Source organism: Emydura macquarii, unplaced genomic scaffold, assembly GCF_026122565.2.
Source record: "Emydura macquarii macquarii isolate MOO-44397 ecotype Brisbane River unplaced genomic scaffold, CSIRO-AGI_Emac_v2 contig_312, whole genome shotgun sequence".
Classification (NCBI taxonomy): Eukaryota; Metazoa; Chordata; order Testudines; family Chelidae; genus Emydura; species Emydura macquarii.
Window position 1 is genome coordinate 4,611,652 of NW_027130449.1, and position 25,097 is coordinate 4,636,748.

Here is a 25,097-nt window from a genome sequence, read left to right on the forward strand (position 1 = left end):
TAGTTATAACATTCTGGGTCATTTCCTTCCTCAGCTTATCAGTTTAAAAAAAAAAACAAAAAAAAAAAAACTATCTGATTGTGCATGTACTCTTTTCTTCCCCACCCCCTTTGTATTCACTCTCCCTCTCTACTAAGCTCTTCTTCATGACTTCTTGTCAGGGATCAGAAAGCCCTCCATGTCAGCAATCTCAAAACTGCCCCTCTCTGACCCTGTTAAAGTGTAGTTTCTTCTCAGAACTTTTAGCCCTCTTTCTTTTGTGCCCCCACTTGCTGCCTTTATAACAGCCACCCAACTCGGAGTCATCATACAGCTGCGACTCATCTTTAATTGGAGCTGGCCCACCCTGTAGGTGAAGTAGGTGAGTTAACTAACCTCTCAGCCTGACATTAACCCTTTCTGAGCCAGAATGGGGTATATACCCCAACACAGGAGTCTACAAATATATTGGAGGATTGTGTCCTTTAAATCTAGGCCTAAAACCATTGCCTAATGACAAACGGGAGGGTTCAGTCTGGATGGAAGAACATGTTTCAATGCCTCATTTATTGCACACCAACCTCCATGTGTTGGATTCTCTCCAAAAGATAGGGGCCCAGTTCACTATTGTTCTGTACTCAGAATGATAGCAGTTTACATTCCCTTTTGACTGGGGTCGATTTTTACACGAAATACAGGGCAGTGGTGAATCTGATCCAGTACCCATACCTAAGGACCTCACTAACCCCTGTGGGAGCCTGGTAATTCAGCCATTAGAATTATAAAGAAAGAAAATGGAGATTTGGGGTGAAATCCTGGTCCCATTGACATCAGTGGGGCCAGGCTTTCATCCTTATTTGTTTACAGAAAATGCCCTTTTTGTTTTTATGTAAAGAACTTGTGTCACAAAACTGCAGACTCATTTGATAACTGAGAAGTAACAAACCCTTGGAAGACAATTAGATCTAAAATTAGTATGTCCAAGATATTCATGATTTAAAATACATACTACCACTGAACTTTCAGAGATTGGGAGCACAGGATTTTCCTCTCTGGTTGCAATGGGAGTCCTTAGGACTCAGGATCACTGAACACCAAGATCTTTGCAGTGCTTTATAACATCCTAAAGCTAGGGTTTATGTTTCCCCTCTGTTCTGTATTTGGTTTTAAGTAAAAGGAGTATGATGTAGAAACTATAGGACCATCACGTTGAACTTGTGCCAAAGGACTGGCCAGGCTGTACCCAGGCACAGTAAACAAAATGCAAATCAACAGCACAAGAGAGATAAAACACACAGTGGAGAATGTTGGAAGCAAATGTAAATATTACCAAATTGGGGAGCAAGAGGGAATTCTCCCAGAATTTGCAGCTGTTTATGAAATTAAACCCAAGGAGGCACCAACCACAGCACCAATTAATAATTGGGGGGGGCAGCCATTTGACTGGGTGTTGTTTCTTTTCTTTTTTTCCTCTCCAGAGGTTTGGGTAGGAGAGAAGGGGGTGGAGTCTTGTGCCTCCCGAGTCCCCTCCCACACCTGTTCCTGCTTGCTCTGCGTCAGCGGCTCACCTGTGTGTATCCCGAGACTGAGGAACAGGTGCGCCTGGAGCTGGAGCAGCTGCAAGTGGGGGCAGAAAGTGGTCAGCAGGTAAAGTTCTTCTGCGAGGGGGTGGACTAAGGGAGCCCAGTCAGGGGCTGGAGCTATAGCAGGGAAATGTGCAGGGCACAGCTAGGTATCTGCAGGTTCTGTGCGGGGAGTCTAGGGACCAACCCCTCAGATCAGGCTGCCCCGGGGGCTGTAGAGTGAAGAAAAGGGTGTCCCTTGGGATGGGAATTTTCTCCATGATCAGAAGAGCCGGAGCTGAGCCCGTCTCTCTTATTCCCCAACCTAGAGGGCTGCGTTCCGCCCTCGAAGCAGCCTGGGGCAGGTAGGAGCTCCGTGTTACAGATCCCTGAGCCGGATGCTGGGTATCGCGGTGATGAGAAAAAGCTTTGCTCCGGTGACTCATCCCCCTAAAAGCGCAGCTCTCGGTAGGGAGGGCAGAGGTTTCCCTCCCTTGGGATCCACCTCACTGTCTCAGTTTCTAGCAAAAGCCCCCCTGCATCCTCTTCCTTGGGTTTAAAAAAAAAAAAAAGGCAGCAAACAAAAGAGAAGCCAGGATAAAGCAAAGCGTGGGGTGTGATTGCTCTGCTGGTGACCCTGCCTGTGTGTGTGTGTGTGTGAACCCTTCACCTACAGCTCTGCACTTCCTTCCTTCTGTACACTGATGCAACAGAGCTGGTCAGAACAGGGAACAGACCAGACCAGGTTTGCTTTTACTCTGCTCACCAGGAAAGCGAGTCAGGATGACGCGCAGAGTATGTAACGGTAGCAAAGTGACGTGGGAGCCTAGTGGTTACAGATCTAGACGTCTGCCTGGCAGGCACGAGGGGCTTCAGTAACTTACAAGAAGGAAATTTCTCTCAAATGTCACTGCACCACGGTATATCAGGCAATGGCAGTTGAAAGCTTTGGAAGCAGGAGAGGAAAAGACCAACTCTCAGTGACATTACAGGCAAAATGATGCTTTCTCTCCTTGGCCACTTGGACTTGCAGAGAATCTTGCTGTATCACTTGGCCAATGTGGCTTTATGATTCTCTTTCTTTAATTCCGATTCTTCTGCTCTGTCTTAAAAAGCTAAGGAGACTGAGCTTTTTCTTCTAAAACCTAGAACAAAATCTAGAGTCGATCCATATGTTGAACTGCTAGTGTGAAATACATCTGCACTCCCATGCTCTCTCTGCAGCATTGTCCAGAAATGTGTTTTTTTTGTTTGTTTGTTTGTTTGTTTTTTACAGTAAATAAAAATAAACAAACTCTTCTAGGGAAAAGAATAGCAGTAAGATCAGAGTCCAGAAATAACTTATCAAAGCTTGAGACTAGTGGCAGACTTACGTCAGCAATAATTCTGATAGGAACAATGAGGAAGGGTAAGAATTCATCCCTATCAGTTTTAGTTATCTATTAAAATGGATAACTGCTTTTTTTTTTTTTTTTTTTTTTTTTTTTTTTTTTTAGCATAAGGTACAATGGCTGATATACAGTACAACTCTAGCTATGCAGTGATCTAGCATAGGCACACTTAAAGATTTAAGTACTTTATTTACTATGCCTTGAGGTATCTATTAAAAGCAAATTGTTGGCCTTTAAATGCAAATTACAGGGGTTTTATCAGGGTTTTTTTCTTAAAATTGTTTTTTAAACTCTGTGCAATTTGGCTTTAAAAGTTTTTTGAATTATATCAAAACTTGTTTTGCTACTGAAACTCTTCACTTAGCCAATACCTTTTTATTATTTATGAAACTTACAGTAGCATCTGTGGACCACAGTTAAAAACCACAGTCCTATTGTAGTACGTCATATACAAATAAATAAAACAAAGACAGTCCCTGCCCCAGAGAGCTCACAGTGTAGGATCTAGATAATTAGCAACAGGTGAATAACATGACTCATGGGGAGGTGAAAGGGGAAGTAGACACAAATGCCTTTGCATAAACAAGTAGTCACTCTGATCTCTGTAACTAACAGCCTAAATTTCTGTGGTAACATCTATGAGCAGTTTTCCAGGCTGTGTCACGCACCCACTTACCCCCCAGAAGTGACTTTCAGGAATCAATTATGTGATTAATTCTTGATTCATTGGGTATTTTTTTAACCTAAGACTGGAAATCCAAAGTATGCTTCAGAAGCAGCTGTAGAATGAAAGAAAGTTGTTCCACGAGTCTTGCAGATATCTTATCAGCCTAATTAGGATAAGTAATAATACAACTGTTCAAAACCATAGTTCTCCCTCTGTGCAGATGGAGAAAAAGATGTAAGAACCTGTGAGTAATAGCATGAAATTCTGCAAAGGGGAATGTTAGCCTGACGGGGAGCATTAACAAATGAGGAAATAGATTCCCTAGGGGAGAGGTTGAAGCATTTATATGGTTATAGGTGCATGTGAGACTTTGCAGACAAATGAGGCATCATCCTGACAATCTAAGTTTGATGTTGTGCAGGGAGGATTTGAAGATGGGCAATGGGTGAACATAGCAAAAGAAGGAAACAAGCTTAAGAACAGCTTAGGTTTGTGTGAATAGTTTTCTCCACACCTCTCTTGTGGGTTCCCTTTACAAGAGTTGGGGGAAGTATTCTCTCCCTTCCCTTCTGTCTTCTTCCCCATGTATTGCCCCACTGCATTAAGGTTCCTTGGCAGCACCTTTCCACCCTCCCTTTTAGCACATCCCAGCCTATGAGGTTGCACTGAACTCTGATAAAGAGAAACCAGCCACTTGTTGAGAACATGCAGAGTACAGGAACCATGTGGTGAAGGCGTTCGCTGCCTCAGCTGCTCTACCGTTGCCTCTCTCTGATGGTTGTGGGAAGAGCAGTGGTATCCTTCAGGGGTTTTGGGAGCAGGTGCTGGAAGGAGGGAATATTACTGCACTCGCTACTGGGGTCTTGGAATAGATGAAGCAAGTGAGCCTGCCATGTGTAGCTCTTATAAAACAGGGGCCAAACTGAGCTGGTTTGTGTCAGTCCGGTGAGCGAGGCCCTTCTAAGCTGCCATCTTTGCTCAAGAATCTTAGCTTTTGCTTAACTTTTCAAATGCCACATTTGAGTAACCCATGCAGTCATGTCTGCCAGAGCCTGCAGCCAGCCTGGAACAATAGCCCCAACAAGTGTGAAATGCTGCCATCCCTCCCGTTGGGTCATCAGCTCTGAGGACTGGTGAGAATATCCTTGTCAAGGTTCAGGGAGGATATGCGCACCGCTCCAGTAAAGCAGATAAGACCATTTGAAAGCTCCAGAGATTCGAAACTTGGCCCTGAAGAAGTCATTTGAGGCAGTTCTGGTGAAACGGAAGAAGCAGGAGAGAAGCCTAATGACCCTGGGGAAAGTTGAAGCTGCTGCAACAGAGGCAGCACTGAATAGGTAGAGAAGAGTCTGCATTTTAGTACATGGAGGGATCAGGAATGGATTCAGGAGATGAGACGGTCACCTGGTGGAGGTGATCAATCTTGTTATGGGATGAGCATTCCAAAGTGAGCAGGAATGTGGAGTGAAAAGGTGGAGGGGGAGGTTAGTAAGGGAGGGGCCAGCAGGATCTCTAGGTGGAGTGAGGGGAGGGAATGAGAAAGTAAAGAAGATGGGCAGAGATGGGGCAATTGGCCCTGGTGGTGGCAGAGGAGAGGGTGGATGTACTAGCAGGACAAGGAGGCGGGAGATGGGGAAGGACAGAGAAGGTGGAACTGGTGGGAATAGTAGAGAGGGATAGCAGCTGGAGAAGAAGGAGATGCAGGGAACAGGAAGAGACCCAGATAAGAGGTACATTCAGAACCAGGGGTGAGCAGCAGCTGGCTATGTCCACATGCTGCTAATTCCTCAGGAGAACAGGGGATTAGCAGCACTACAAAAACAAACTGAGCTGTGAAAGCGTTAAGAATAGAAGCCCCTGGTCAATGATTAAGGCGACTAACCACGTGATACTGTAATAAACAGGCAGTAGTACAAAGTACGCTAATTAAAGTGAGTGGAGAATCAAGCATGATATAACAAACCAATTAACTAACTAATGGAGTAAGCAGGAAATCAGGTAAGGGCACGCCAATTTCTGGAAAAGTGGCCTCTAATTTTGGGTGCCAGAGGTCAGATGCCTTGGGCCTGTGTTTATCGGGAGATACTGAGCACCTACAACTCCAGCTGAAGTCATTGGGCTCTTTTCACTTATGTCTAGTGTGGTAGTAGGGCCCAAGGACCCCAGGCAAGGATCAGGGCCCTGTTGTGCTTGGGGCTTTACAAACAAATAATACACATTGTGGAACACTAGGATTTAGATAATAGGCAAAGGGTGAATGAAGAGAAAAGGGACAAGGTAAGAGCAGCGACAAGTGAACTCAGGCATGTTTGTATTCCCAGTGGTCACGTATTCCAGACAGGTTACTGTGCCCTATTCCCTGCTCCAGAGTAATCAGAGTAAAGTCTCAGCATAGAAATGTTTGAGACAGCCTATTGCTTTGTTGTGTTCGTAGCAGCCTCTATTTACATTGGCACACACACATTACAGGCAGTGCTGTGCTGTGCAGGACACCTCAGATCATTCTATTGGTGGCAGGGTGGGTCAGTCACATGGGGAAACGTTCGTGCTACCTCGGTGAGGTTAAGAATAAATCAAAGATCGTTTTCCACTCTCCTGCAAACGCATCTTGATTCTGGAATAGGTTGTTCAAAGGGGCAAAGGGTGTGGCCTTAACTTCCCATGCACTGATGAGTCTGTGTGCGTCTGTTGATTACTGTGAGGTAATGACATTCTGGCAGCACCCATCAGATGGGGCGCACCTTTAAATCCCACTAAATGTCTTTTAATAGTACAGCTGCTAGAGCTCTTGTACAGCCTTATTATGTTGTCATCTATTTACCCAGAAATCTTATTTTCAGCCATCTCCACAGTGTATGGATGCGGCCTCTTTATAGCAATTTGGGTAGGTGGCTGGTGTCTCTCCAAAGAAATAGCATGTATTATATAAAACTGTTGGATTGTACCAATATTGCAGGTAAAGGATTCTCTGTTTGCATTTTGTGTTTAATGAGCCAATGTGTTCATTGCCAATAATCTGTCCCCTTGAGCCATGGCGTGAGGCAGAGTCTTTCATTGCTTGTAACAGCTGGCCACAAAGTTACTATCAAATATTCTAGAAAATAATTGTTTTACTGTATGACTAGTTCCATTCTGGGAGTAACTATACTCGTATAAGAGCTACTTGCAGGGGTAGCAGTGAATCTTTATGTGGTGGTTTGTAGGAATGGAGGTCAGGACCTCAGCAGTGAAAGCAGAGTAACAGTATAATAAACAGTAAGAAAACTAGCAGGTTGTTCTTGTCACTGGAGGCAGTACGGGAGTGAACAATGATCATAACACGCAGGGCTTGTCTACGTAACAAAGTGCACCAGTTTAACTGAAGGTATTGATTTACACCAGTGCAAACCTCTCTGTGAATGCTCTTATTTTGGTTTAAGGGTGGCTTATTTTGTTTTACGTTAAATTGATTGGGGGAACAGGTTTAAATTAAACTGAATAAGCATCCACACTGAAGTTTGCACTAATTTTGTGGTATTAAGGGGTTGGCCTTTAAGGGCTGAGCACCCCAGAAAGATAATCTAGACAGGGTGCTGTGAAGTTCTTGTTGGCATCAGCTTGAGTACTGTATCCAATTCTGGGTGCCACTCTTTGGGAAAGATGGGAACAAATTGAAGAGAATCCAGAGGAGAGCAACAAAAGCTATAAAAGGTTTAGAAAGCCTGACCTATGAGGAAAGGTTAAAAAAACTGGGGCATTTTTAGTCTTGAGAAAAGATGACTGAGGGGAGATTTGATAAGTCTTCAAATATGTTAAGGCTTATTAAGAAAAAGATGGTGATCAATTGTTCTCCATGACCACGGTAGATAGGAGAAGTAGTAATGGACTTAATCTGCAGCAAGGGAGATTTAAGTAAAATGTTAAGCTTTGGAATAGGCTTCCAAGGGAGGTTGTGGAACCTCCATGCCCAGAAATTTTTAAGAACAGAATGGTCTAGATTTATTTGACCCTGCCTTAGCACAGGGGGCCGAACTTGATGAGGTCCCTTCCAGCCTGACATTGCTATGATTCTATGCACAGCCCGTTGGAACTAGACGTGGAGTAAAAGCAGAGCTCTTGGAAGCACCTTGAGCACTGAACTCCACAGGTTTCACTAAATTAGTTTAAAAACCAATTTAAACTAAACCACTGCAACTTTTGCCACTTGTACAAAGTCTCAACCGGCCAAAGCGCTACAGTGAGGCAGCCATTTTAAAATCTTAGGCCCAGATCATCCCCCACATGATGGGAAACCCACATGGGACCAGGATCTTCAGAAAGACATTGTGGATTTTTTACCTGTGGTGTTTGTATTACCGTAGCATCTTGGAGCCTTAGTCATTTACCAGGACTCCATTGTGCTAGCAGCCGTACAAACACAGGAAAAAAAAGATGGTTCCTGCCCCTGTTGAGTAGAGGAGGGGAAAGTGCCCCAACATGTGAGGATCTTGAGTCACTTGCTGGTGCTTAGAGCTCTCTGCATGGATGCTCTGTGTTTCTGCACTGCCTCCTGTGCCTCCACAGCAATGTAGCGATGATGGAACCAGGCTGGTGGGGACTTTCCAGTCAGTGCCATGGTGAGCACTAAGCTAAAACTAAGGGTATTTTGTTGTGAAATCCCTGCGGGGTTGGTGAGCTGAGGGGTAGGGGATAGCGAGTGGCAAGGTCAGATCCAGCTCCAAACTCTGCAGTCCAGCCCCATCTCAGTGCCTCCTGCTATTTAAATAAACCAATGCAAAGTAGCAAACTATATGGCTGCTACTTACTGTTAAATGTCAGTCTATTTTAGAGAGAGAGAGACTGAGACTAATAAACAGAAGAGAAACACTTGAGTGCACTGAGTTTCAGCTTCAGTTATTAAATAGAAAAGCCTAGTTGATCATCCTGACACAACTGACTAGTAATTATGCTAGATGGTCTTCCTGACATATGCTCAAGGCTACATCAAATAGCTAACAGTTTTTTCACCTTGTTAAGCAAACTGGCAAAAGGCAAACAGGAACATACTGTGTTTAATTGCTACAATTCTCCTAGGAAACCAGTCCCCTGACTCACCTAAGTAACTGGATGTGTGTGTGTGTGTTCCTTGACTAAGTGAAACACTGGGACTTTCAACCTACTGTTCTCTGTGCTGAGGTGAAAAGTTCATTCTATGCTATTGAAACTGTGGTGCTATATAACAGGCAGCATGCAGCACGGTTATACATCAGTGTGACCCAAGGATCAGAGATTGTATTATCCTGCTTGTCACTCTATATAAACGGAGGGAACTGTTCAACACCTTTTTTTTCCGTCCCTAAATTCTCAGCTGTCCTTTCTTGTACATCATCCTGTCTTCTGAAATCCTCTTTTCCCTCTAACCCCAACCCTTGTCCATCTCTTGCTATGGATGCTGTAACTGTCTCCTCTCTGGACACTCCACATCCCATCTTGTACCCACTTGAGTCTACCCAAAATGTCGAAATCACAGCCCCACCCCTTGATGCTCTGATTGCTGGTGTCTCTTTGTATCCCTTCATTATCTTCCACTCATGCACCAAGCTCAGACTTGCCTTCACCTTCAAGAGCAGTCACCTTCTTGTTCATAGCTTTGCTCTTATTCTTCCTCTGTTCATAAGCAACATCTTGGTCTCTTCTTTTGCAGCTAGTCAGAACTTGCCTGGCCAAACTCAAATGGAAAGCTGACCTCCAAAGATTTGTTCTCTTCTAAATCTATCAACTACATTTTCAAATGAACTCTGCATTGTACACTTTTCTCTGCCTTGTTAGGATCTTGATGCAGTGTTGAGCTAGCTGAACTACATGTTATCAATACAATTAATTATACATTTAACCTATTGCTTGGTTAGTGAATTGTTCATAGGCTGAATCTGATTTTCTTTGACTATATCAGAATGTTCACTCGTTAGCTTGGACAAATCATTTTCAGTTGATGTGCTGTCTTAAAACACTTCATCCATCATGTCATGTTTTTGCTTCCTGATTGGCTAACAATTTTTAACTGGAATGACCCTGTTATGAATTTCTGGGTGAATAAGTAGTGCTAAAATTCACAAAACTTTTGGCATTTGCAAACATTCTCACAAATAGCTAGCAGTTTTCAGAACATTTGCAGGTAACTAATAAATGACCGCGTGACTCGTAATAAACTGAGTTTGGTGTGTTTAATCATGAAAATATTAATCTTTTTCTCTTCCTCGCCTCTAGAATTAGTCAATAGTAAAAATGCCTGTGCTGCAACATTTGTAGAAGGTCTAAGTCAGTGCAATGGAGATTTCAGGCCCTCCCACCTCCCCTTGTGTGGAAAGTTCAGCAGAGCAGCTTAAGCAGCATTGGTGCAAGAGTTGAAGGGCATCTTTCATGAGGTTAGAAATCAGAGGGGAGGAGCTTTTGAAAATAGAGGGAAGGTAAAGGGTGGTTGATCCGAAGTTTCACCAAGGAGAAGTTTGAAGGCAATTCATGATGCTTATTTATTGAAAGGGGGAGACTGACAAGAAGATGCAACAAATATGACAATTTCCTGCAATGCCCTTGAAAAAACTCATTGCATTAAATTTGCATTGTTGTGGGTGGGGATTGTTTGTAACCACTCTAGGAAGGGGATGTGACTGATATAAGAAATGGGAATTGAAAAGACTATGTTGAAAATGTGCCGGACAAGTATGGGCTTTTGAGACAATAAGTGTGAAGTAGATTTCCTGAGACATTCCTAGGAAGAGGTTAATGCAAATGACCCAACTTCAGTCATGCAAAAATCTAGCCTTTTAAAACTACAGCCTGAGGAGAGAGTCTTTGTCTGCTGTTTACCTGTTACTTGACACCAAGATGAAAGGCCCAAAGAAAGAGATGATCTGTCCAACCTTTGCTCTGGTTCTGAATTAAAGATTGATACAAACTTGTAAAAATCAATGGGGGAAACCTAATCGTGGGTTTTGAAGGGCTAAAACCTACCAAAGCCCATGGCTGGAGATGGGACTGACATTTGGTAAGGTTTTGGGCATGTGTGTAGGAACTTCTAATGCATTTTCTTTGTAGAGCTTTTATCTTAAGAATAAAAGTGCTTACTTAGATGGAGCTGTAACTCTGGGCTATATTACTGGTCAGAGCCTCTGGAGAGAAAGCAAAGCACAGGTGCTGACCTGTTTAAGCAGTCTGGCGTGGTGGAGATATCACAGTGTTAATCCAGGGAGCTGTGCAGCCTTAAAATCCCTTGTCAGGAGTCAGTGAGACCCGCGTCTCTGCCCAAGAGAGATGATGGCCGGGAGCTGGAAATTGTAAGTGGGAGCTCTCGGGACCATGGAGGCGGATTACAGGTGCAGTGACCCTAAAACTGTGACAGAAGAGAGATACAGAGAGGGGAGGGAAATGAGTAACGGGTTTGGGGTGACAGATGACAGATGGGCTTGGTGATCTGGTCTGGGTTTTGCAGAGGATCCACGGTGACAGTTATGAAATGCAGTAACCAGGCCAAATAAGAACTGACCTTTACCTTTGGGAAGCTTAACTTTTAAACAAGTAACTTCACTTCTGTGCACCTCTGAGCTTGCTAATTCCACCCATCAAGGACTAAGAGCCAAGAGCTCAAAATAACATGAGGCCATTCTTGCAAGGGATCAGTCCAGCCTTGCTAAATCCCCTGGGTCTGCTGAAGCTCTGGATCATTTTGAAGTTCACTCATCAGTAGCAGGAGGAGTTGGTGGCTGTCTTCTTTTTTTTATAAGAAGGGCCCATCTCTGTATCTTCCCCACAGGCTTTCTCTGCTCAGGCTGCCTTTCTTTTGTAACAGAAAAGTTACTGGCCCTGTACTCTCACTTGGCATCCAGCAGGATCTTCCTATCTCTTTGTGGCCAGTCAATAAAAGCAGGTGTGTCACGATGGCTTCACTGCAGTGCTGATGTCAATGCCGAGTGCCTTCAAGACAGCTGTGGGTAGTTGTGAAAGAAATGAGTCCTTCCGATGTAGCATTCACCTTTCTGTTCCCTCCCTGGGTGGAGGTGGAGGGAAGGAACATTGCAGCAATCCCACACGCTGCTTGCACTAATTGCTGGCATTTCTCAGAGGTGCCGTCCGTCAATGTCACATCTGTCGGCCGTTGTGTAACATCTATTCCTTCCAGGAAAAGAACCACTCCGTCCCCTCAGTTTAGAGTCATTTACTTAACAGAAGCCCTAGGTGGTTGCTTCCAGTAGTAAATTGTCATGACCAGTCTGCAGCTTGTACATTAGAAGACCCAAGGAAGCTGATGAGTCTTGCAATGTACCTTGAAGAATGCAAGATTCAGGTTCAACTCAGGTGTCAGCAACTTCAACAGCTCTGGGGTCTCTGCGGAGAAAGTTAATTTGAGCCCAGGTTGCATCAGCTGTACTAACCACATCAAACCAAATGGCCATGATGAAGTGTGATTAGAGAGGGGCACAGGCACTCCCTAACATAGCTACTTCTTTCTAGCCAATTTAGAGCTCTATAGATCGGGTCAAGAAATGGACATGGAATTGGATCAGCAGCCAACATAAAGCGTGGATTACTGAAGACACAGGCTGAGGTTTCTGTGTAAACTGCTGGTGGGTTGCTCTGTTGCAACTTTTCCAGAAATTGCTCACTAATTCCAAAGTAGGTGTTATGTTACATCATTCATGCATTGTAGGGTTAGCTCTGCTTGTCACTCACTCAATGGATCATTCTCCAACGTTCCTTCCTTCTCCCACCCTCTTAGCCAGGTCTGTTCCACGCCTTCCAATCAGCCTTTGCTCTGCCAGAAATACACTGGGAGCAGAGAGCCATACCCTGTCAAGCATTACTCCAAAACCTGAGATCTCTTGCTCTTTTAATGGACCTATGGCGGGGGGAAGAGGAGGAGAAAAAGGGAATATGGGGAAGGGCAGATCAGAAAGAAGCAGCAATTAGCAACACAAACTCACTTTGGAAAGACCCCATCATCGCCAGGAGAGAGCCCAAAGGCGGACACATTTCAAATGGCTACAACCGCTGCAGTTCCTTCCCCAAACTATTCACTGTTGCCTTGCACTGTTAAAGTTGGCATGTTCTTCCCCAGAGGTGGTGACGTCTCTGGTAGGTGAAGTGATCTCCCTGCATGGATACAGGCTTATCTTTTTGCAAAGCACTTTGGGCATCTTTATCATAAAACATACCATATAAATGTAAGTTAGTGAAGTTGTGCAGAGCCGGGGAGAGCCCATTCACAAATATCTGTGCTTTCTTCACTGCCCAAGTCCTACCACATGCACACTGGGCCATGGGGTGTACTAATAACCAATTCTTATATAGCACATTTCATCTGCACAGGTAGGTATTCTTGCCTCCTTGTAACAAACTGGGAAAGCAAGGCCCAGAGCGACTGGACTTAGGTCATCCAGCAGGTCAGTCAGTCAGCAGATCTGGGAATCAAACCCAGGTCTGATGAGTCCCGGTGTAGGGCAGAGCTCTAAGCTTTCTCATTCATTATTTGCGATTTTAGGTAAATCATGGCTGTCTAAAACTCAGCACCTCAAGCTGGCGCTTTCCAATATTTTGTGCGCCCAGAGATCGTGTGGGATCTACAAGCCCTTCTGAAGAACAACTTACAAACGGCAAAAATGGGAAAACACTGGCCATTTGTCTGTGTGTCTTAATGCTTCCCTTCCCCCCCTGCCCTCCCCTCCAACTATTCATAAGCATTGGCATTGAGCTTTTGTTGACTCTGAATAAAAGGAACCAAAGTATCTATAGGACAAGGAGAGCACAACAGTGGCTGGTGAAGGCGTGTCAGATTTCAGCAAGACGCAGATGTTTGGCCTGCATTCATGGTGTTGGAGTGTAAAGGTACCAGACATTCTCAGATGATTTCACTAGTGCTTGGGGCAATACTGAATCCTACCGTGCACTAAGAGGGATGGTCTCACTGTTATCTAATTGCTTTCATGCCTGCAGCCAAAGAAAGCAGGGTTTGCTGTGTGAAGTCAAAGCTCTGTTTTGTTACAAACAGCAGAGGCAAAGTACAAATAAAAGTTACTTCCTCACTTCCTTGAGCAGCTTCCAAATTCTCATCAGTAAAACCAATGAGAGGACACTAATTGCCCCAAGGAATGGCCTTTGGTCTCCTTTGCTAAGGGTGAGATCACAGCTGGGCAGGGATGGCCGAAAGAATCTCAGTTCCTCCAGCAGCTAAGACTCTCTCTTATATAAGTATGCTGGTATATTGACTACCCCACTCTGGGGAGTGGTCTATGTACAGAGGGGTCTAACTAAAACAGATTACAGGCAGGGAGAAAATCCCGTGTCCCCTTGGGATACATTAAATTAGCAATTTTTTTAATTAATGATACACACAGCTGTCGACACTACAATTATTTTCTTGCCTAAGTATTAAGAGGTGGTGACAAATACAGATTGTATGAGGATACTGCTGAATTTAGACGGCATTAGTTACGAGTTAGTGATACATGTATTGTTATAAAACTTATTTCAACTTTTTTCAGTTCATCCTATCTTCATACCTCTGTTAATCTAATGTAGACAGTAAATCATTCCAGCTCTCTCACTACTTTTATTCTGGTCAACCACATTTCTGTAGTTGGTATCTCCTTTTTCAGCTCTATTAATGAAATGAGTATATTGGCTAGAGTCAAACTCTGAACAGGAATCTACTTATGTTTAATTTCAGCAAATCAAGTCACTTTTTTTCCTAATAAATAATACAATGGTTGGTGGATGGATCCCTCAAACAGGTCCTGCATCAATTTTCTAGTAGACAGAAACATTTCAGATTGGAACTGGATTTGTTTAAATAATTACTTTAAAATATGTAGTAAAGTAACAAAGGTTTATGTATCTACCTTAGATATTTATACAGCCCCTGTTGCCAGAGTGTCTGAGTTCCTCCCAGTGTTTAATGTATCTATCTTCACAACACCCCTTTAAGGTAGTGGGAGGGGATGTTATCCCCATTTTGCAGATAGAGAATAGAGGCACAGAGACATTAAGTGACTCACTCAAGGTCACACACTAGTTTGTGGCAGAGCAAATGTGCCACACTGATCTCCTGAGTCACAAGCGACTGCCCTAACCACTGGACTATGCTCCCTCTCTGTGTAGCTGTGTAATTTATGATGGCGTTACCTAGGTTATCAAAGTACAAAGCATGCGTGTTCAGTTCCTTATCCTCCGCCCTGCCTCTTGTTGGAGGAACCTAGTCTTTGCTATTTGGCACTATTCTAATTCTACGTAGGTACATGTAGGGGTCAATCCTTCTAAATCCGGGGGTTCTGAACTCCACCATCCACTGATGCTCTCACAGTCTGAGGAGGAGAAATGCCAGCCTCTTCCAGCTACACCATTCAAAATGGGATGATGGAAGAGCTTTCTTTTCCTTGTGCTTTATATTTATTGCAACTGGTGTTTGCTGAAACTAAAGGTATTTTAAACCACTAAATGTGGAAATACTGTGTTTTCCACGGTTTCTTAGTCCTCTAGGACTGAGACAAATCCCTGAGTCGATTAGATTGATATGAGATTTTATTCTATCAGGGCAAGTCATGACCAGTCTACGCTTACATTTTACTGAAAAAATATGTTGGTAAGGGAGTGATTTCCCTTCCCTTCTCTACCCCTCCCACCCCCAACAACACAGTTATACCAGTAAAAACTCTAGTGTAGACAGAGTGAGTTGAGGTCTACACAAGAAGTTATGTCAACCCAACTATGTTGCTCAGGGGTGTGTAAAATCCAGACCCCTGAGTGATGTAATAAAATCCACCTAATCCCCAGTGTAGATAGCACTAGGTTGACATAAGAATTTTTCTGCTTACCTAGCTACTGCCTCTCAGGGAGGTGGATTATCTACACCAACGGGAGAACTCCTCCCATCTGTGTAGGTTGACGTGCTGCAGCGGTGCTGCTGTAGCGTTTCAAGTGTAGACAATCCCTTAGAATGGTATAAAGTCACCTTATACTGGTATAGCTTATTTCAGGTCATGAACCAGAGCAAGCTACACCCCTATAAGCAATTTTTTTACTGGCATAACTGTCTACTCTGGAGGCAAAAGGGTTGCTGTTTTAACTATCCCAGCATAATTAAAGCAGGAGAACTTCCAAGTGTAGACAGTGCCTTCAGAATCTGGCAGCTCTGTCAAACAGTTCCTAGATAGTTACGTGATGGCTGCATATTCCCAGAGCAAGACATCTGCCTCGATTGCTGTGTCAGTCTGAGTTCATGTGATTGGTTGCTTCCATTTTGGAGTTTCTGAACAGAATGAGTGGGAGAGAAATGCCCTATGTGGAAGTCTAAAGGGTTTGTCTACAGTAGAAGCGCTAAAGTGGCACAGCTGCACCGATGCTGCATGTCTGCTGAAGACACTCTATGCCAACAGGAGAGTGTTCTCCCATCAGCATAATAAAACTACCTCCACAAGCGGCGGTAGCTATGTCTGTGGGAGAAGCTCTCCTTCTGATATAGCGCTGTCCTCACTGGTGCATATGTCGGTGTGACTTGTGTCTCTCAGGGGGGTGGTTTATTCACACCCCTGGGTGGCATAGGTTATGCCAACATAAGATGTAGTTTAGACACTGCCCTAATGATTTAGAAGAGTAATCCTGGTCAAGCAGATCATGTTGTGCTAAAGGAAACTAACATCTCAAGAGAATGCAGGTATGAATACAACAGCTATGAAAGCACAATGTGAAACTATGCATCTAGAAGGTTACTAAGAGCTACTGAAAGGTTCACAAAGAATGCTATGGACGTTGCATTCCATTTAAGCAGTAATTGCTTGGAGCCACAGAAGGAACCATAGGGGAGCATGCGCCACAGGAGAGCATTGAAGGTGGAATATCCAGAGGCATGTAAGATAAGATACGGCCTAGAGGAAGCAGTGACAGCTGACACTCAGCTAATTTCTCTTGTTGAAGATTTGAGCTTTGGGAAACAGATTATTTCTTAAAATTAAAAATCTTTGTACATCATCCAGGGATGGTAGTTCTTTACAGACCCTGAAAATCATCAGCATTTAGTCTTAAACAAATTCTGTTAGTAATGGTCTGCTTCGCTGCTGTATATTGCACAGTGAACCAGTGGCCTCTGTATTTAGATTCCTTTTCTTGCTAGCGTTGGGAAGAGCTTGCACCACAAAACTGACTCTGCATCTCTACCCTGAATAAGTCTTTCGTGTAGCTGCCCTGCCTGCTCTGTTCTTATTTGGTTATTTGCAAAAGCCATAAAGTGGATCAGAGGCAGTGGCTCTGTCTGGAAGGGTTTATTGCCAATGAATGCATTGCCATTCTTACCCCTGCGCTCTCCCCCTTTGCGGCCTTTGTAAACCTGCCACAATACCCTACTAAATTGGCAGCCCCATCTGAGAGCTTCCCACTCGCTATCCTTCAAAATAAGCTTCAAGAACTATGTCAAGTTCAAACACAGACTAGTGAAATGGTGAGATGATTCTCTTATCCTTAAGGCACAATGCAGCGGGGAGTGACATCAAGACTGCATTGCCTGCCCAGCAGTTTAGATGTGCTGTGAAACAAGATGGCTTGTTTCAACTTCTTGCACGCTTTCTCTTCTCGCAATGATGCACTTCATCCACCGCACAGGTACACATACACCACAAAGATCAGAAGCTTATCTGGATCTGTACAGTGCTTTGCAGTCCACAGTTATTCAGAGCTCCCAGGTCCAATTTACCTGGTGGTAAAGCCTCTAGATCGCTTCATGCTAATCTCTGTCCATGCTATGTCTATGCAAGGTTAAGTCTAACTGTTTTGTTCTGTTTTTTTGTTTTAAATGCTTCTTCCGAAGGGTTATTGGTCAGTTTCAAAGGAGATTCTTTTCCTCTTGGTTTCAGAATATCAGAGCCTGAAATCCCTCTGCAAATGGCTCTGCATCACTCTGACCATGATATAGAGTGTGATGGGTAGCTTAGTTAAGATTTGTCTATTCCTGGTAGCTCAGCCAGAGGGAGGCGTTCTCCCCTTCTCTGGTAGGGGTACTGCTGGCGGGACATGAGGGTACTGGTTAGTGACTGCTCCTGGAACACAGGAAATCTGTTTAATGTATCTGCCATGCCGTTGCCTCTTAAAAAGACAATGTGAAAAGCAAATATTTGAATTGTAAAATAATCTTGAAATAAATTTGGAAAAACACTGTTTTCCCCCATTCTCTTCACAGAGCTCTCTTCCTGAGCTAGCTATTGTCATGGACCATGAGCAAAGTTAATTTGCATTGTTAGGGAGGTAGTAAAGCCCTTCTCTCAATGACCTTTTATTTTCTTGCCTTTTAGTGCCAACCGTGATGGCAAATTTCAAAGGTCACGCTCTCCCAGGCAGCTTCTTCCTGATCTTTGGCTTCTGGTGGTCTGTGAAATACCCCCTGAAGTACCTCAGCAGGAAGGTGGATAAACAGTCCCAGAGAAACCACTATTACCAACGTCTGGATGTCATTGAAGGGGCGGTCAAAATCATCTTTGCCCTGATAGGTAAGGATTGGAACACAGCACTTCCCCAACCACCCAAGACAATTCATCATGCTATAATTATTGTCTTGCCATAGACTATCTGATCTTTTCACCCACTCTACAGCCCCTTAACTTAATCAAAAGTAATGGTAAGTTCTCTCCTACATGTACAATGTATAAACAAGGTCAATGAACTGTACACCACCAAGAGTCTCCAAGCAAACTCTACCAGGCCTTTTTCATTCTCTCCAGTTAGAGAATGCTCTGTCTTCAAATCTGTTCCTCATAAGCACTGCCAGACTGGATCACTCCAAGGATCCATCTAATCCAGTGTCCTGTCTCTATCAGTAACCAGAACTGGAGGCATCAGAGGATGGTATAAGAACCCTGCAGTAGGCAGATATGGAATAATGTGCACCCAAGATAGGTCTTACCTTTGTGTCTAACAGAGATTGGCTTAAGCTCTAAAGCACAAGGTTTAATCTCCCTTCCAAAAATGTTATCATCACTAATTATGATAACTGGATATTTTTTTATATCCATATAAATATCCATTCTCTTTTCAACTCTTGTTGCATTCTTGGTCTCAGCAACTTCCTTTGGCAGTGAGTTCCACAGTCTAATCACCCATTGTGTGAAAAAGTATTTCCTTTTATTGGTTTTGGATGTCCTTCTTTTTAATTTCCTCCCTTAAAAGAGAGAACGTGTAACCCTGCATTTGTCTCCATCCAGGGATGCTGGCTGAACAGTTTGTCCCCGATGGCCCTCACTTGTATCTCTACAGTGGCGAGGAACGCAGCTGGGTGAAGTTGATGAACTGGCAGCACACGACCATGTACCTTTTCTATGGACTCTCGGGAGTGGTGGATGTGCTCACTTACTCCCCACTGAAGGTGCCTCTGGGACTGGATCGCCTCATGCTGTCGGTGGCTGTGTTTGTTGAAGGTTAGTAGCCTGATGGCAAATGGCTAGGGCTGTAATCCCAAAGCTGCCCAGAGGATTTAGAGAGATTCCCACTAAAACTAAAGGGAGTTGGGGATATAAATGCACTAGACAGCTTTGAAAATCTACTGGTAGGAGGATAATTAGAGTGTAAAACCTACTAATGTGCTGAGGAAAAACTGTGAAGAGAGTGGAGAAACTACACAAAAAATCACTGGAATAAACTCTGTTAATGGATGCTGAAATGGCTGGAAACCTTTCCGGATGTTGCTGGAAGCAGCCCAGTTCACCGAGAAAGTTTGGGGATATAATAGATAGAAAAAACAGGAAGTATCATGAAAGAAGGATTAATGGTGAGTTGCACAGATATGCTGGATCTTGCCAAGTTTAGATGTTGTTCTGAACATCCCCAAAGATAGGAGGCATTGGGGCATGGGATATTACTTAAGGTCCACCTCAAGTGAGATGTGAAGTGAGGCCACCATATCTAATCTAAGGAGGCCTCTATTTGTCTTTACTGTACCAGAACTTTATCTGCAGCGAAAGGGATTTTTTGTCTCTCTCTGACTATGAGGAGGTTTGCAGACCAAGAGAGATTTCAGGTTTCCTAGCTGAATTCACATCAGATAGAAGTAGATCGAGTTGAAGATTGAAAGTATTAAGTGGCCAGAAGCAGGAAGCGCTGGTCAGGGCATGGATAGAGAGCTGAGGTCAGGATGTGTGTCACCATTATCACAACAGCGAGCTGTCAAGTCGCTTCTTGCACTGTCACTAAGAGCTAGGGCCTCTCTGGTTCCCAACAATGACCGTCAGGTGAGCTCTTTGTGCGGAGATAAGGGAATATAATGCAAATGACACAGATAAAGCTAAAGATCCTGTCATTATTTCAAGAGCAAACAGGTTTTAAAACCATACAGTACTTGCTGTAGTCTGGCATGGATTCCTCAGGTCACAATGGGTTGGTGGTATGAAGCAGCAGGCTGAATTCCCTTGTTACCATAAATAGCTGGTGGATGCTGCTCTTGTCTCACATCTGTAGAGCTTTGTCCTTGTGTCATGTGTACCCCCAGAGAGCAATTAATTCCACATAGGCAGTGTCAGTCCTGCCAGCTTGCATCTCACCTTTCAAATCCACGTGGCCTATTCACTGGCTTTGACACATCATGAATACCATATTCTGTCCTGATGACCTTGCACATTCAGGGCCAGGATTTCAGGCTTCGCTTGACTTGAACAGGGCAAGACGACAGCAATGTGCAACTGGCGCTCTTGTTGGCAGTGAATCCACTAAATCTAGGAACTTCTCAAGATTCTTTTCCTCCTCCTACCCCCACGACTTTAAAGAATTCAGACAGGAGGTGGGGGAGGGAGGGGATAGACATCAAGGACTTTTGACATGGGACTACTCAGACACTGAAATGATCGTTTGCAAAGATTTAGGATTTAAAAGGACACTGACCATGCTAATCTCCATTTGCAAGCTCCTGGAGGAAATAGTTAAGGTTAAACTAATGAAGTACAAAAGATAGTAAAAACTCAATAGTGAGGAGTGTCATAGCACTTTCAAACAGGGAAAGCTGCTTCATTCTGTTTTTCCTTTGGTTCAGCCATCCATACACTCTGCTCAAAGGCTTTGAGTCAGCTTCTTGTTGCCTTGAAATACCGGCTATGCCTGGGAAAATTGGCCTTACAGGGCTCCATGGAAGCCTTGCTCAGTTAATATATCAAGATTTCTTTCTGCCTGCAAGGGCCATAAACTCGTGTGCATGTGTGTGTGCGTGTGCAGTGGGAGCAGGGGAACAGATGGTTTTGCTGCAGAGATCTGCAACCGAAACCTATCGGTCTTGCTGGTGATGTGTGAGCCAGATCTTATCACAGGATGCGGACTTGGGAGACCTGGATTCTATCACCAGCCTGCCACTGATCTCCTGGGCGACTTTGGGCAAACCGCTTCACTTCCATGAGCTTTAGTTTCCCTATCTGTAAAATGGAGATCGTGGTGGTGCTGGCCTCCTTTTGCAAAGTGTTTTGAGACTTCTGGATGAAAACTGCAATGCAAATTCTAGATGTTCCTTGCTATGATGCCACTCTGAATCTGGTATGAATTTCGGCAGGTTTTCTCTTTTATTATCACGTCCTTCACCGCCCCATGCTAGATAAGCACATCCACTCCCTGCTGCTCATCGCCCTGTTCAGTGGGGCCTGCAGCACCATGCTGGAAGTCTTCCTGCGGGACAACATTGTCTTGGAGCTCTTCAGGGCTAGCATGACCATCCTGCAGGGAACCTGGTTCTGGCAGGTCAGTTCTGGTTCAACACCTTCAACTTTGTTATAGACTGAGCATTAGGGGCAGGAAAGTGTGCTGGGTGGGGAGGAGTGTACACATTGTACATACATATCAGTTATCACTAAAGGATTATCTTTCAGAGTTTACTTGGTAAATGCTTCAAAACCTAGCTGTGAACAATTGTCCTGACAACCTGCTAGCCCCAGATCCTTTACTTTGACCACTGACCATCAAATAACAGATTTTCTTTGCTTACTTGTTCTTTTTAAATAAAAAATGGAGAGAGAAATTACTTGCTGTGATCAAGAACTTTTGCCATGCTCTCCTAGCCATGTACTATAGATATTGTTCCTCCATGTTTATTGCACATAGGGGGCCCACAGTATTCCCTCTCATTTAGTGGGAAGAAATAATCCACGCACCGTTCTAGAATGGCTAAGTAACTGTTGTGTGATGTGGTAATGGCATTCGACTGCATGTTATAGAAACTCCCCTCAGGATGATTTAGCATCTGCGGTCAAAGGGTTAAACGTATCTTTTATAACTAAATGGAACACCAGATAATATTGGTCATGTTCTCTTTCTTCATGTGTAACTGTTCCCTTCACCTTGATTCAGTGTAGGGAACCTCCTTTTTAATAGAACCAAATGTAAAACTAATACAAAAGTTTGCCAGGCCATCTGGGGTTCTTGTAAGTTGGTTAATCGATTTGATAGTGAGCCCAGGGCATTTATTGCTGTACAGGCTTTTCTTTGGTGCTCTTCACCATAGTGTCTGAGCACCTTGGATGCCATAACTTATCTTCACAATACTCCTCAGAAATCAGGGGAGTCTTATCCACCCCATTTTGCAGATGGGGAAACTGAAGCACAGAGACTTAAGTGACTTTGCTCAAGGTCTCACAGCAAGTTTGTGGCAAAGATGGGAATTGAACTCCGGTATTCTCAGTCCCAATCCAGTGCTTTAGCCACAAATCAGGCCACCCCATTAGCGAATGGAGCCTTGGAACAATGAGGGTGAGGTGGAGGGAGGATGGAAGGTAAGGCACACACTTTTCTCCAAGATAACCAGTCATTTTATTCTAACCAGATTGGGTTTGTGCTGTTCCTGCCATTGGGAGGTCAAGCCTGGGATGAGGATGACCATGACAACATCATGTTTATTACCATGTGTTTCTTCTGGCACTACGCGGCTGCTATTCTCATCATACTTGCCATCTACACTCTTGCTTACTGGTATGTTAGCGGGAGGGGAGGGGGAAACAATTGGAGTATGATCCATAATGGCTTATACCATCATGACTTGCACTACAAAGTCATGGTTGTGTTAGTGGCATCAAACTGCTTTAAATTTTAGGGCACACCGAAAGGTGCATCCTTCACTTGCCGGATTCAAAGCAAAGTCAGCAAGAGTCACCTGCGTTAACTGGGGGATTAGCCAAACCAACTGAGCCCCTAGAGCTGCTTCTTGAAGGCTAACCATTTTTATTTCTTTGCACTGGGTGCTGGCTGACAATTGAAAGTCATGGTTTAATAAAAAAAAATAAAATAAATAAATCAACCGTCGGCGCATCGCTGGAAATAAGCAGCACTTGGCACTGCTATGTCGATTTCCTTCCAAGGATTTCAAAGCACTTTAAAACAGCAATGAATATAGATTCTGCAGCCCCTGGATAATTGGCATTAGGAGATTGATTGATAGATTTCAAGGCAAAAAGAGACCATTGTGATCATCTAATCTGATCCCCTGTACAACACAGGTGATAGAACGACCCAAAATAATGCCTAGGGCACTCCGTGTGTATAGGGGGGATCTTCCTTTGGAGGTCACTCTCCAGGAGGACCAAACAAGGGGCTCATTAGGGTGAGAGGTGAAATCTGTCTGTACAGTGCTTGGTGGGGGATGTTTTTCCAGTATGTGGGGTGGATGGTGAGGGATCTCTTCCTCCAGGGTACAGGATAAGGTACTTCTAATGGAGAGGAGACACACTCTATACAGCTCCCAGCTCCCTATAGGGTGCCTCGTATTATAGGGCATCACACAGGAGGCTGGGGTTTTTCTGGAGATTGTGAGGCTCAGTGCCAGAAAGTCTCTTCTAGCTGGCGGGGTCCCTTTCAACAGAGAATGGATTCGGGAAATGGGGAAGGGGGTCGCTACTCACCAGGCCCCTGCAGATCTGCCAGGCTTTGCCTTCATCCCTCCTCAGCACCTCATTCGTAGGTCACAGCACGTGAAGAACCTGATGCCGGGGAGAGTAGTGAAATTGTTCAACATCACCGAATAATGCAAACTACTGCAACCCGTGCAAGCAAATTCCTATCATTGTATGTAATCCTGCTGCCCTAATGTCAGTGGCCTGAGGAGCAGCCTCGGTGGGGTGGCTGTGTCGATAACCATGACTGTTGTTTGTGTGTTACAGCTGTGTTCGGAGATGTAAGAGAAACAATGGAGAAATGGATATTGGACTTGGGGTTTGGAAGCGAAAAAGTGACAAAATCTCCCACGCTGCCCTCTTAAATGGATCAGATGAGGAATGATTACAGCGCATCTTGGCTGATCTCTTCTTTCTGAAAGATTATAAGAATTAATTTTTTTAATCTGAGTAATATTTATATTGGAATATCGGGAAGGACGATCCCACAATTTTACTGCTGAACAGTATGGACAGGCTCAAGATGTGATCTCTGCCCTCCTTCTGCAAATTCCCTGAAGCCCTTTGCATCCGAAACAGGTGTATAATCTCCTACTTCTGAGTGATTTCTTTAATGGCAAAATCAAAAGCAGATATTTTAATCTCAGGACAACATGATCAGTTTGATTTATGGGCTTTTGAGTCTACGCTGTCTCCATTGTGATGGACCAGAGCCTACAGTCAGTCACATTTTCAGAGTGAATTGAGGGCTGACCTGTGATAATTGAAGTTGGAGAAACCTGAAGACTGGGCTTTATGAACTCTAGTGTCACCCTGTGGACAGAAGACATTGTAAAGATCATCCCAAACAGGAGAACAAAATGCTAAGTACTAAAGTCTGCCAGAGACTGTGCATTGTCATTGTTCAGTTGTACGCTATTGAAATTTTGAACATCTGTCAACTTGAGTCTTTTTATATTTTTGAGGCAAGTCTTGCAAAGAAATATAAAATAAAAATCCTACCTGACAAGGTGTCCATAATTCAGCAGTTTGTAATCTGAGTATTTCACAGTAGATACTAAATGTTACCTTCATGCGGTTTTGCCTGTCTATCTCCAGGTTTTGTACTGCTGTCTATCACCATAGTATATAAACACCTCCCAGGTAAAGTAGTTTGGAATACCAAGGTCCCTAACGGATATCCGAGAGTCTTAGGTACTCTGAATGCAGCTTCGGGTTTTTGACAGATGTAAACCATGCTCCTGAAGATTGGCTAGGACAGACGTGAGTCCCAGCCCCAGAGCTGCACAGGCTGATTTAGAATCTAGCCGTCCTGCCTAATACCCAGTGACAGTTGCTTTTGGGACATGTTCCTTCTTCCCCTGCTTCTTAAATCCTATTCTTGATCTCAAGCAATGGTGTTGATGGACTGGGGGTTTTTGTTTTTGTTTTGTTTTTTTAAAGTGCCATGTAATCCCCTGAAATGGCTACGCAGGTGAGTCCCACTCCAAATGTAGAGCTATACAGTCCAGTTCTGTAATGTCTGCTCTGCTTCCACCAGCCCGCTGGTGAGGGAGGTGCTGTGAAATCAGCTCTGACCCAGTTCAACAAATTCATGCTGCACAGGTCACAGAATTTCCAGGCGTGGGATCCAGAGTAAAACAGGACCAAGGGG

The 25,097-nt window shown here is 44.0% G+C and overlaps 1 protein-coding gene across 3 annotated transcripts; it reads left to right on the plus strand.

The window, feature by feature from the left end:
* Positions 1-1,557: 1,557 nt before the first annotated feature.
* LOC137162694 (transmembrane protein 45B-like) lies at positions 1,558-24,467 on the plus strand. 3 transcript variants are annotated; one of them, XM_067562599.1, is made up of 6 exons: positions 1,558-1,626; positions 17,888-18,082; positions 18,794-19,006; positions 21,118-21,302; positions 22,381-22,526; positions 23,711-24,467. In XM_067562599.1, exons 2-6 carry the CDS (start codon positions 17,899-17,901, stop codon positions 23,826-23,828), a joined length of 846 nt encoding a protein of 281 aa, XP_067418700.1. In that variant the 5' UTR covers positions 1,558-1,626; positions 17,888-17,898; the 3' UTR covers positions 23,829-24,467. The 3 variants fall into 3 exon arrangements, with proteins under 3 accessions (XP_067418700.1, XP_067418692.1, XP_067418709.1); XM_067562591.1 differs by lacking the exon at positions 1,558-1,626 and adding an exon at positions 1,659-1,906; XM_067562608.1 differs by lacking the exon at positions 1,558-1,626 and adding an exon at positions 5,456-5,597.
* The last annotated feature ends 630 nt before the right edge of the window (positions 24,468-25,097 follow it).

Coding starts and splice junctions, on each gene's coding strand:
- LOC137162694 (XM_067562599.1), top strand. CDS start 17,899: ATGGCAAATTTCAAAGGTCACGCTCTCCCAGGCAGCTTCTTCCTGATC. Junction 18,083..18,793: donor AATCATCTTTGCCCTGATAG/GTAAGGATTGGA, acceptor GTCTCCATCCAG/GGATGCTGGCTGAACAGTTT. Junction 22,527..23,710: donor ATCTACACTCTTGCTTACTG/GTATGTTAGCGG, acceptor TGTGTGTTACAG/CTGTGTTCGGAGATGTAAGA.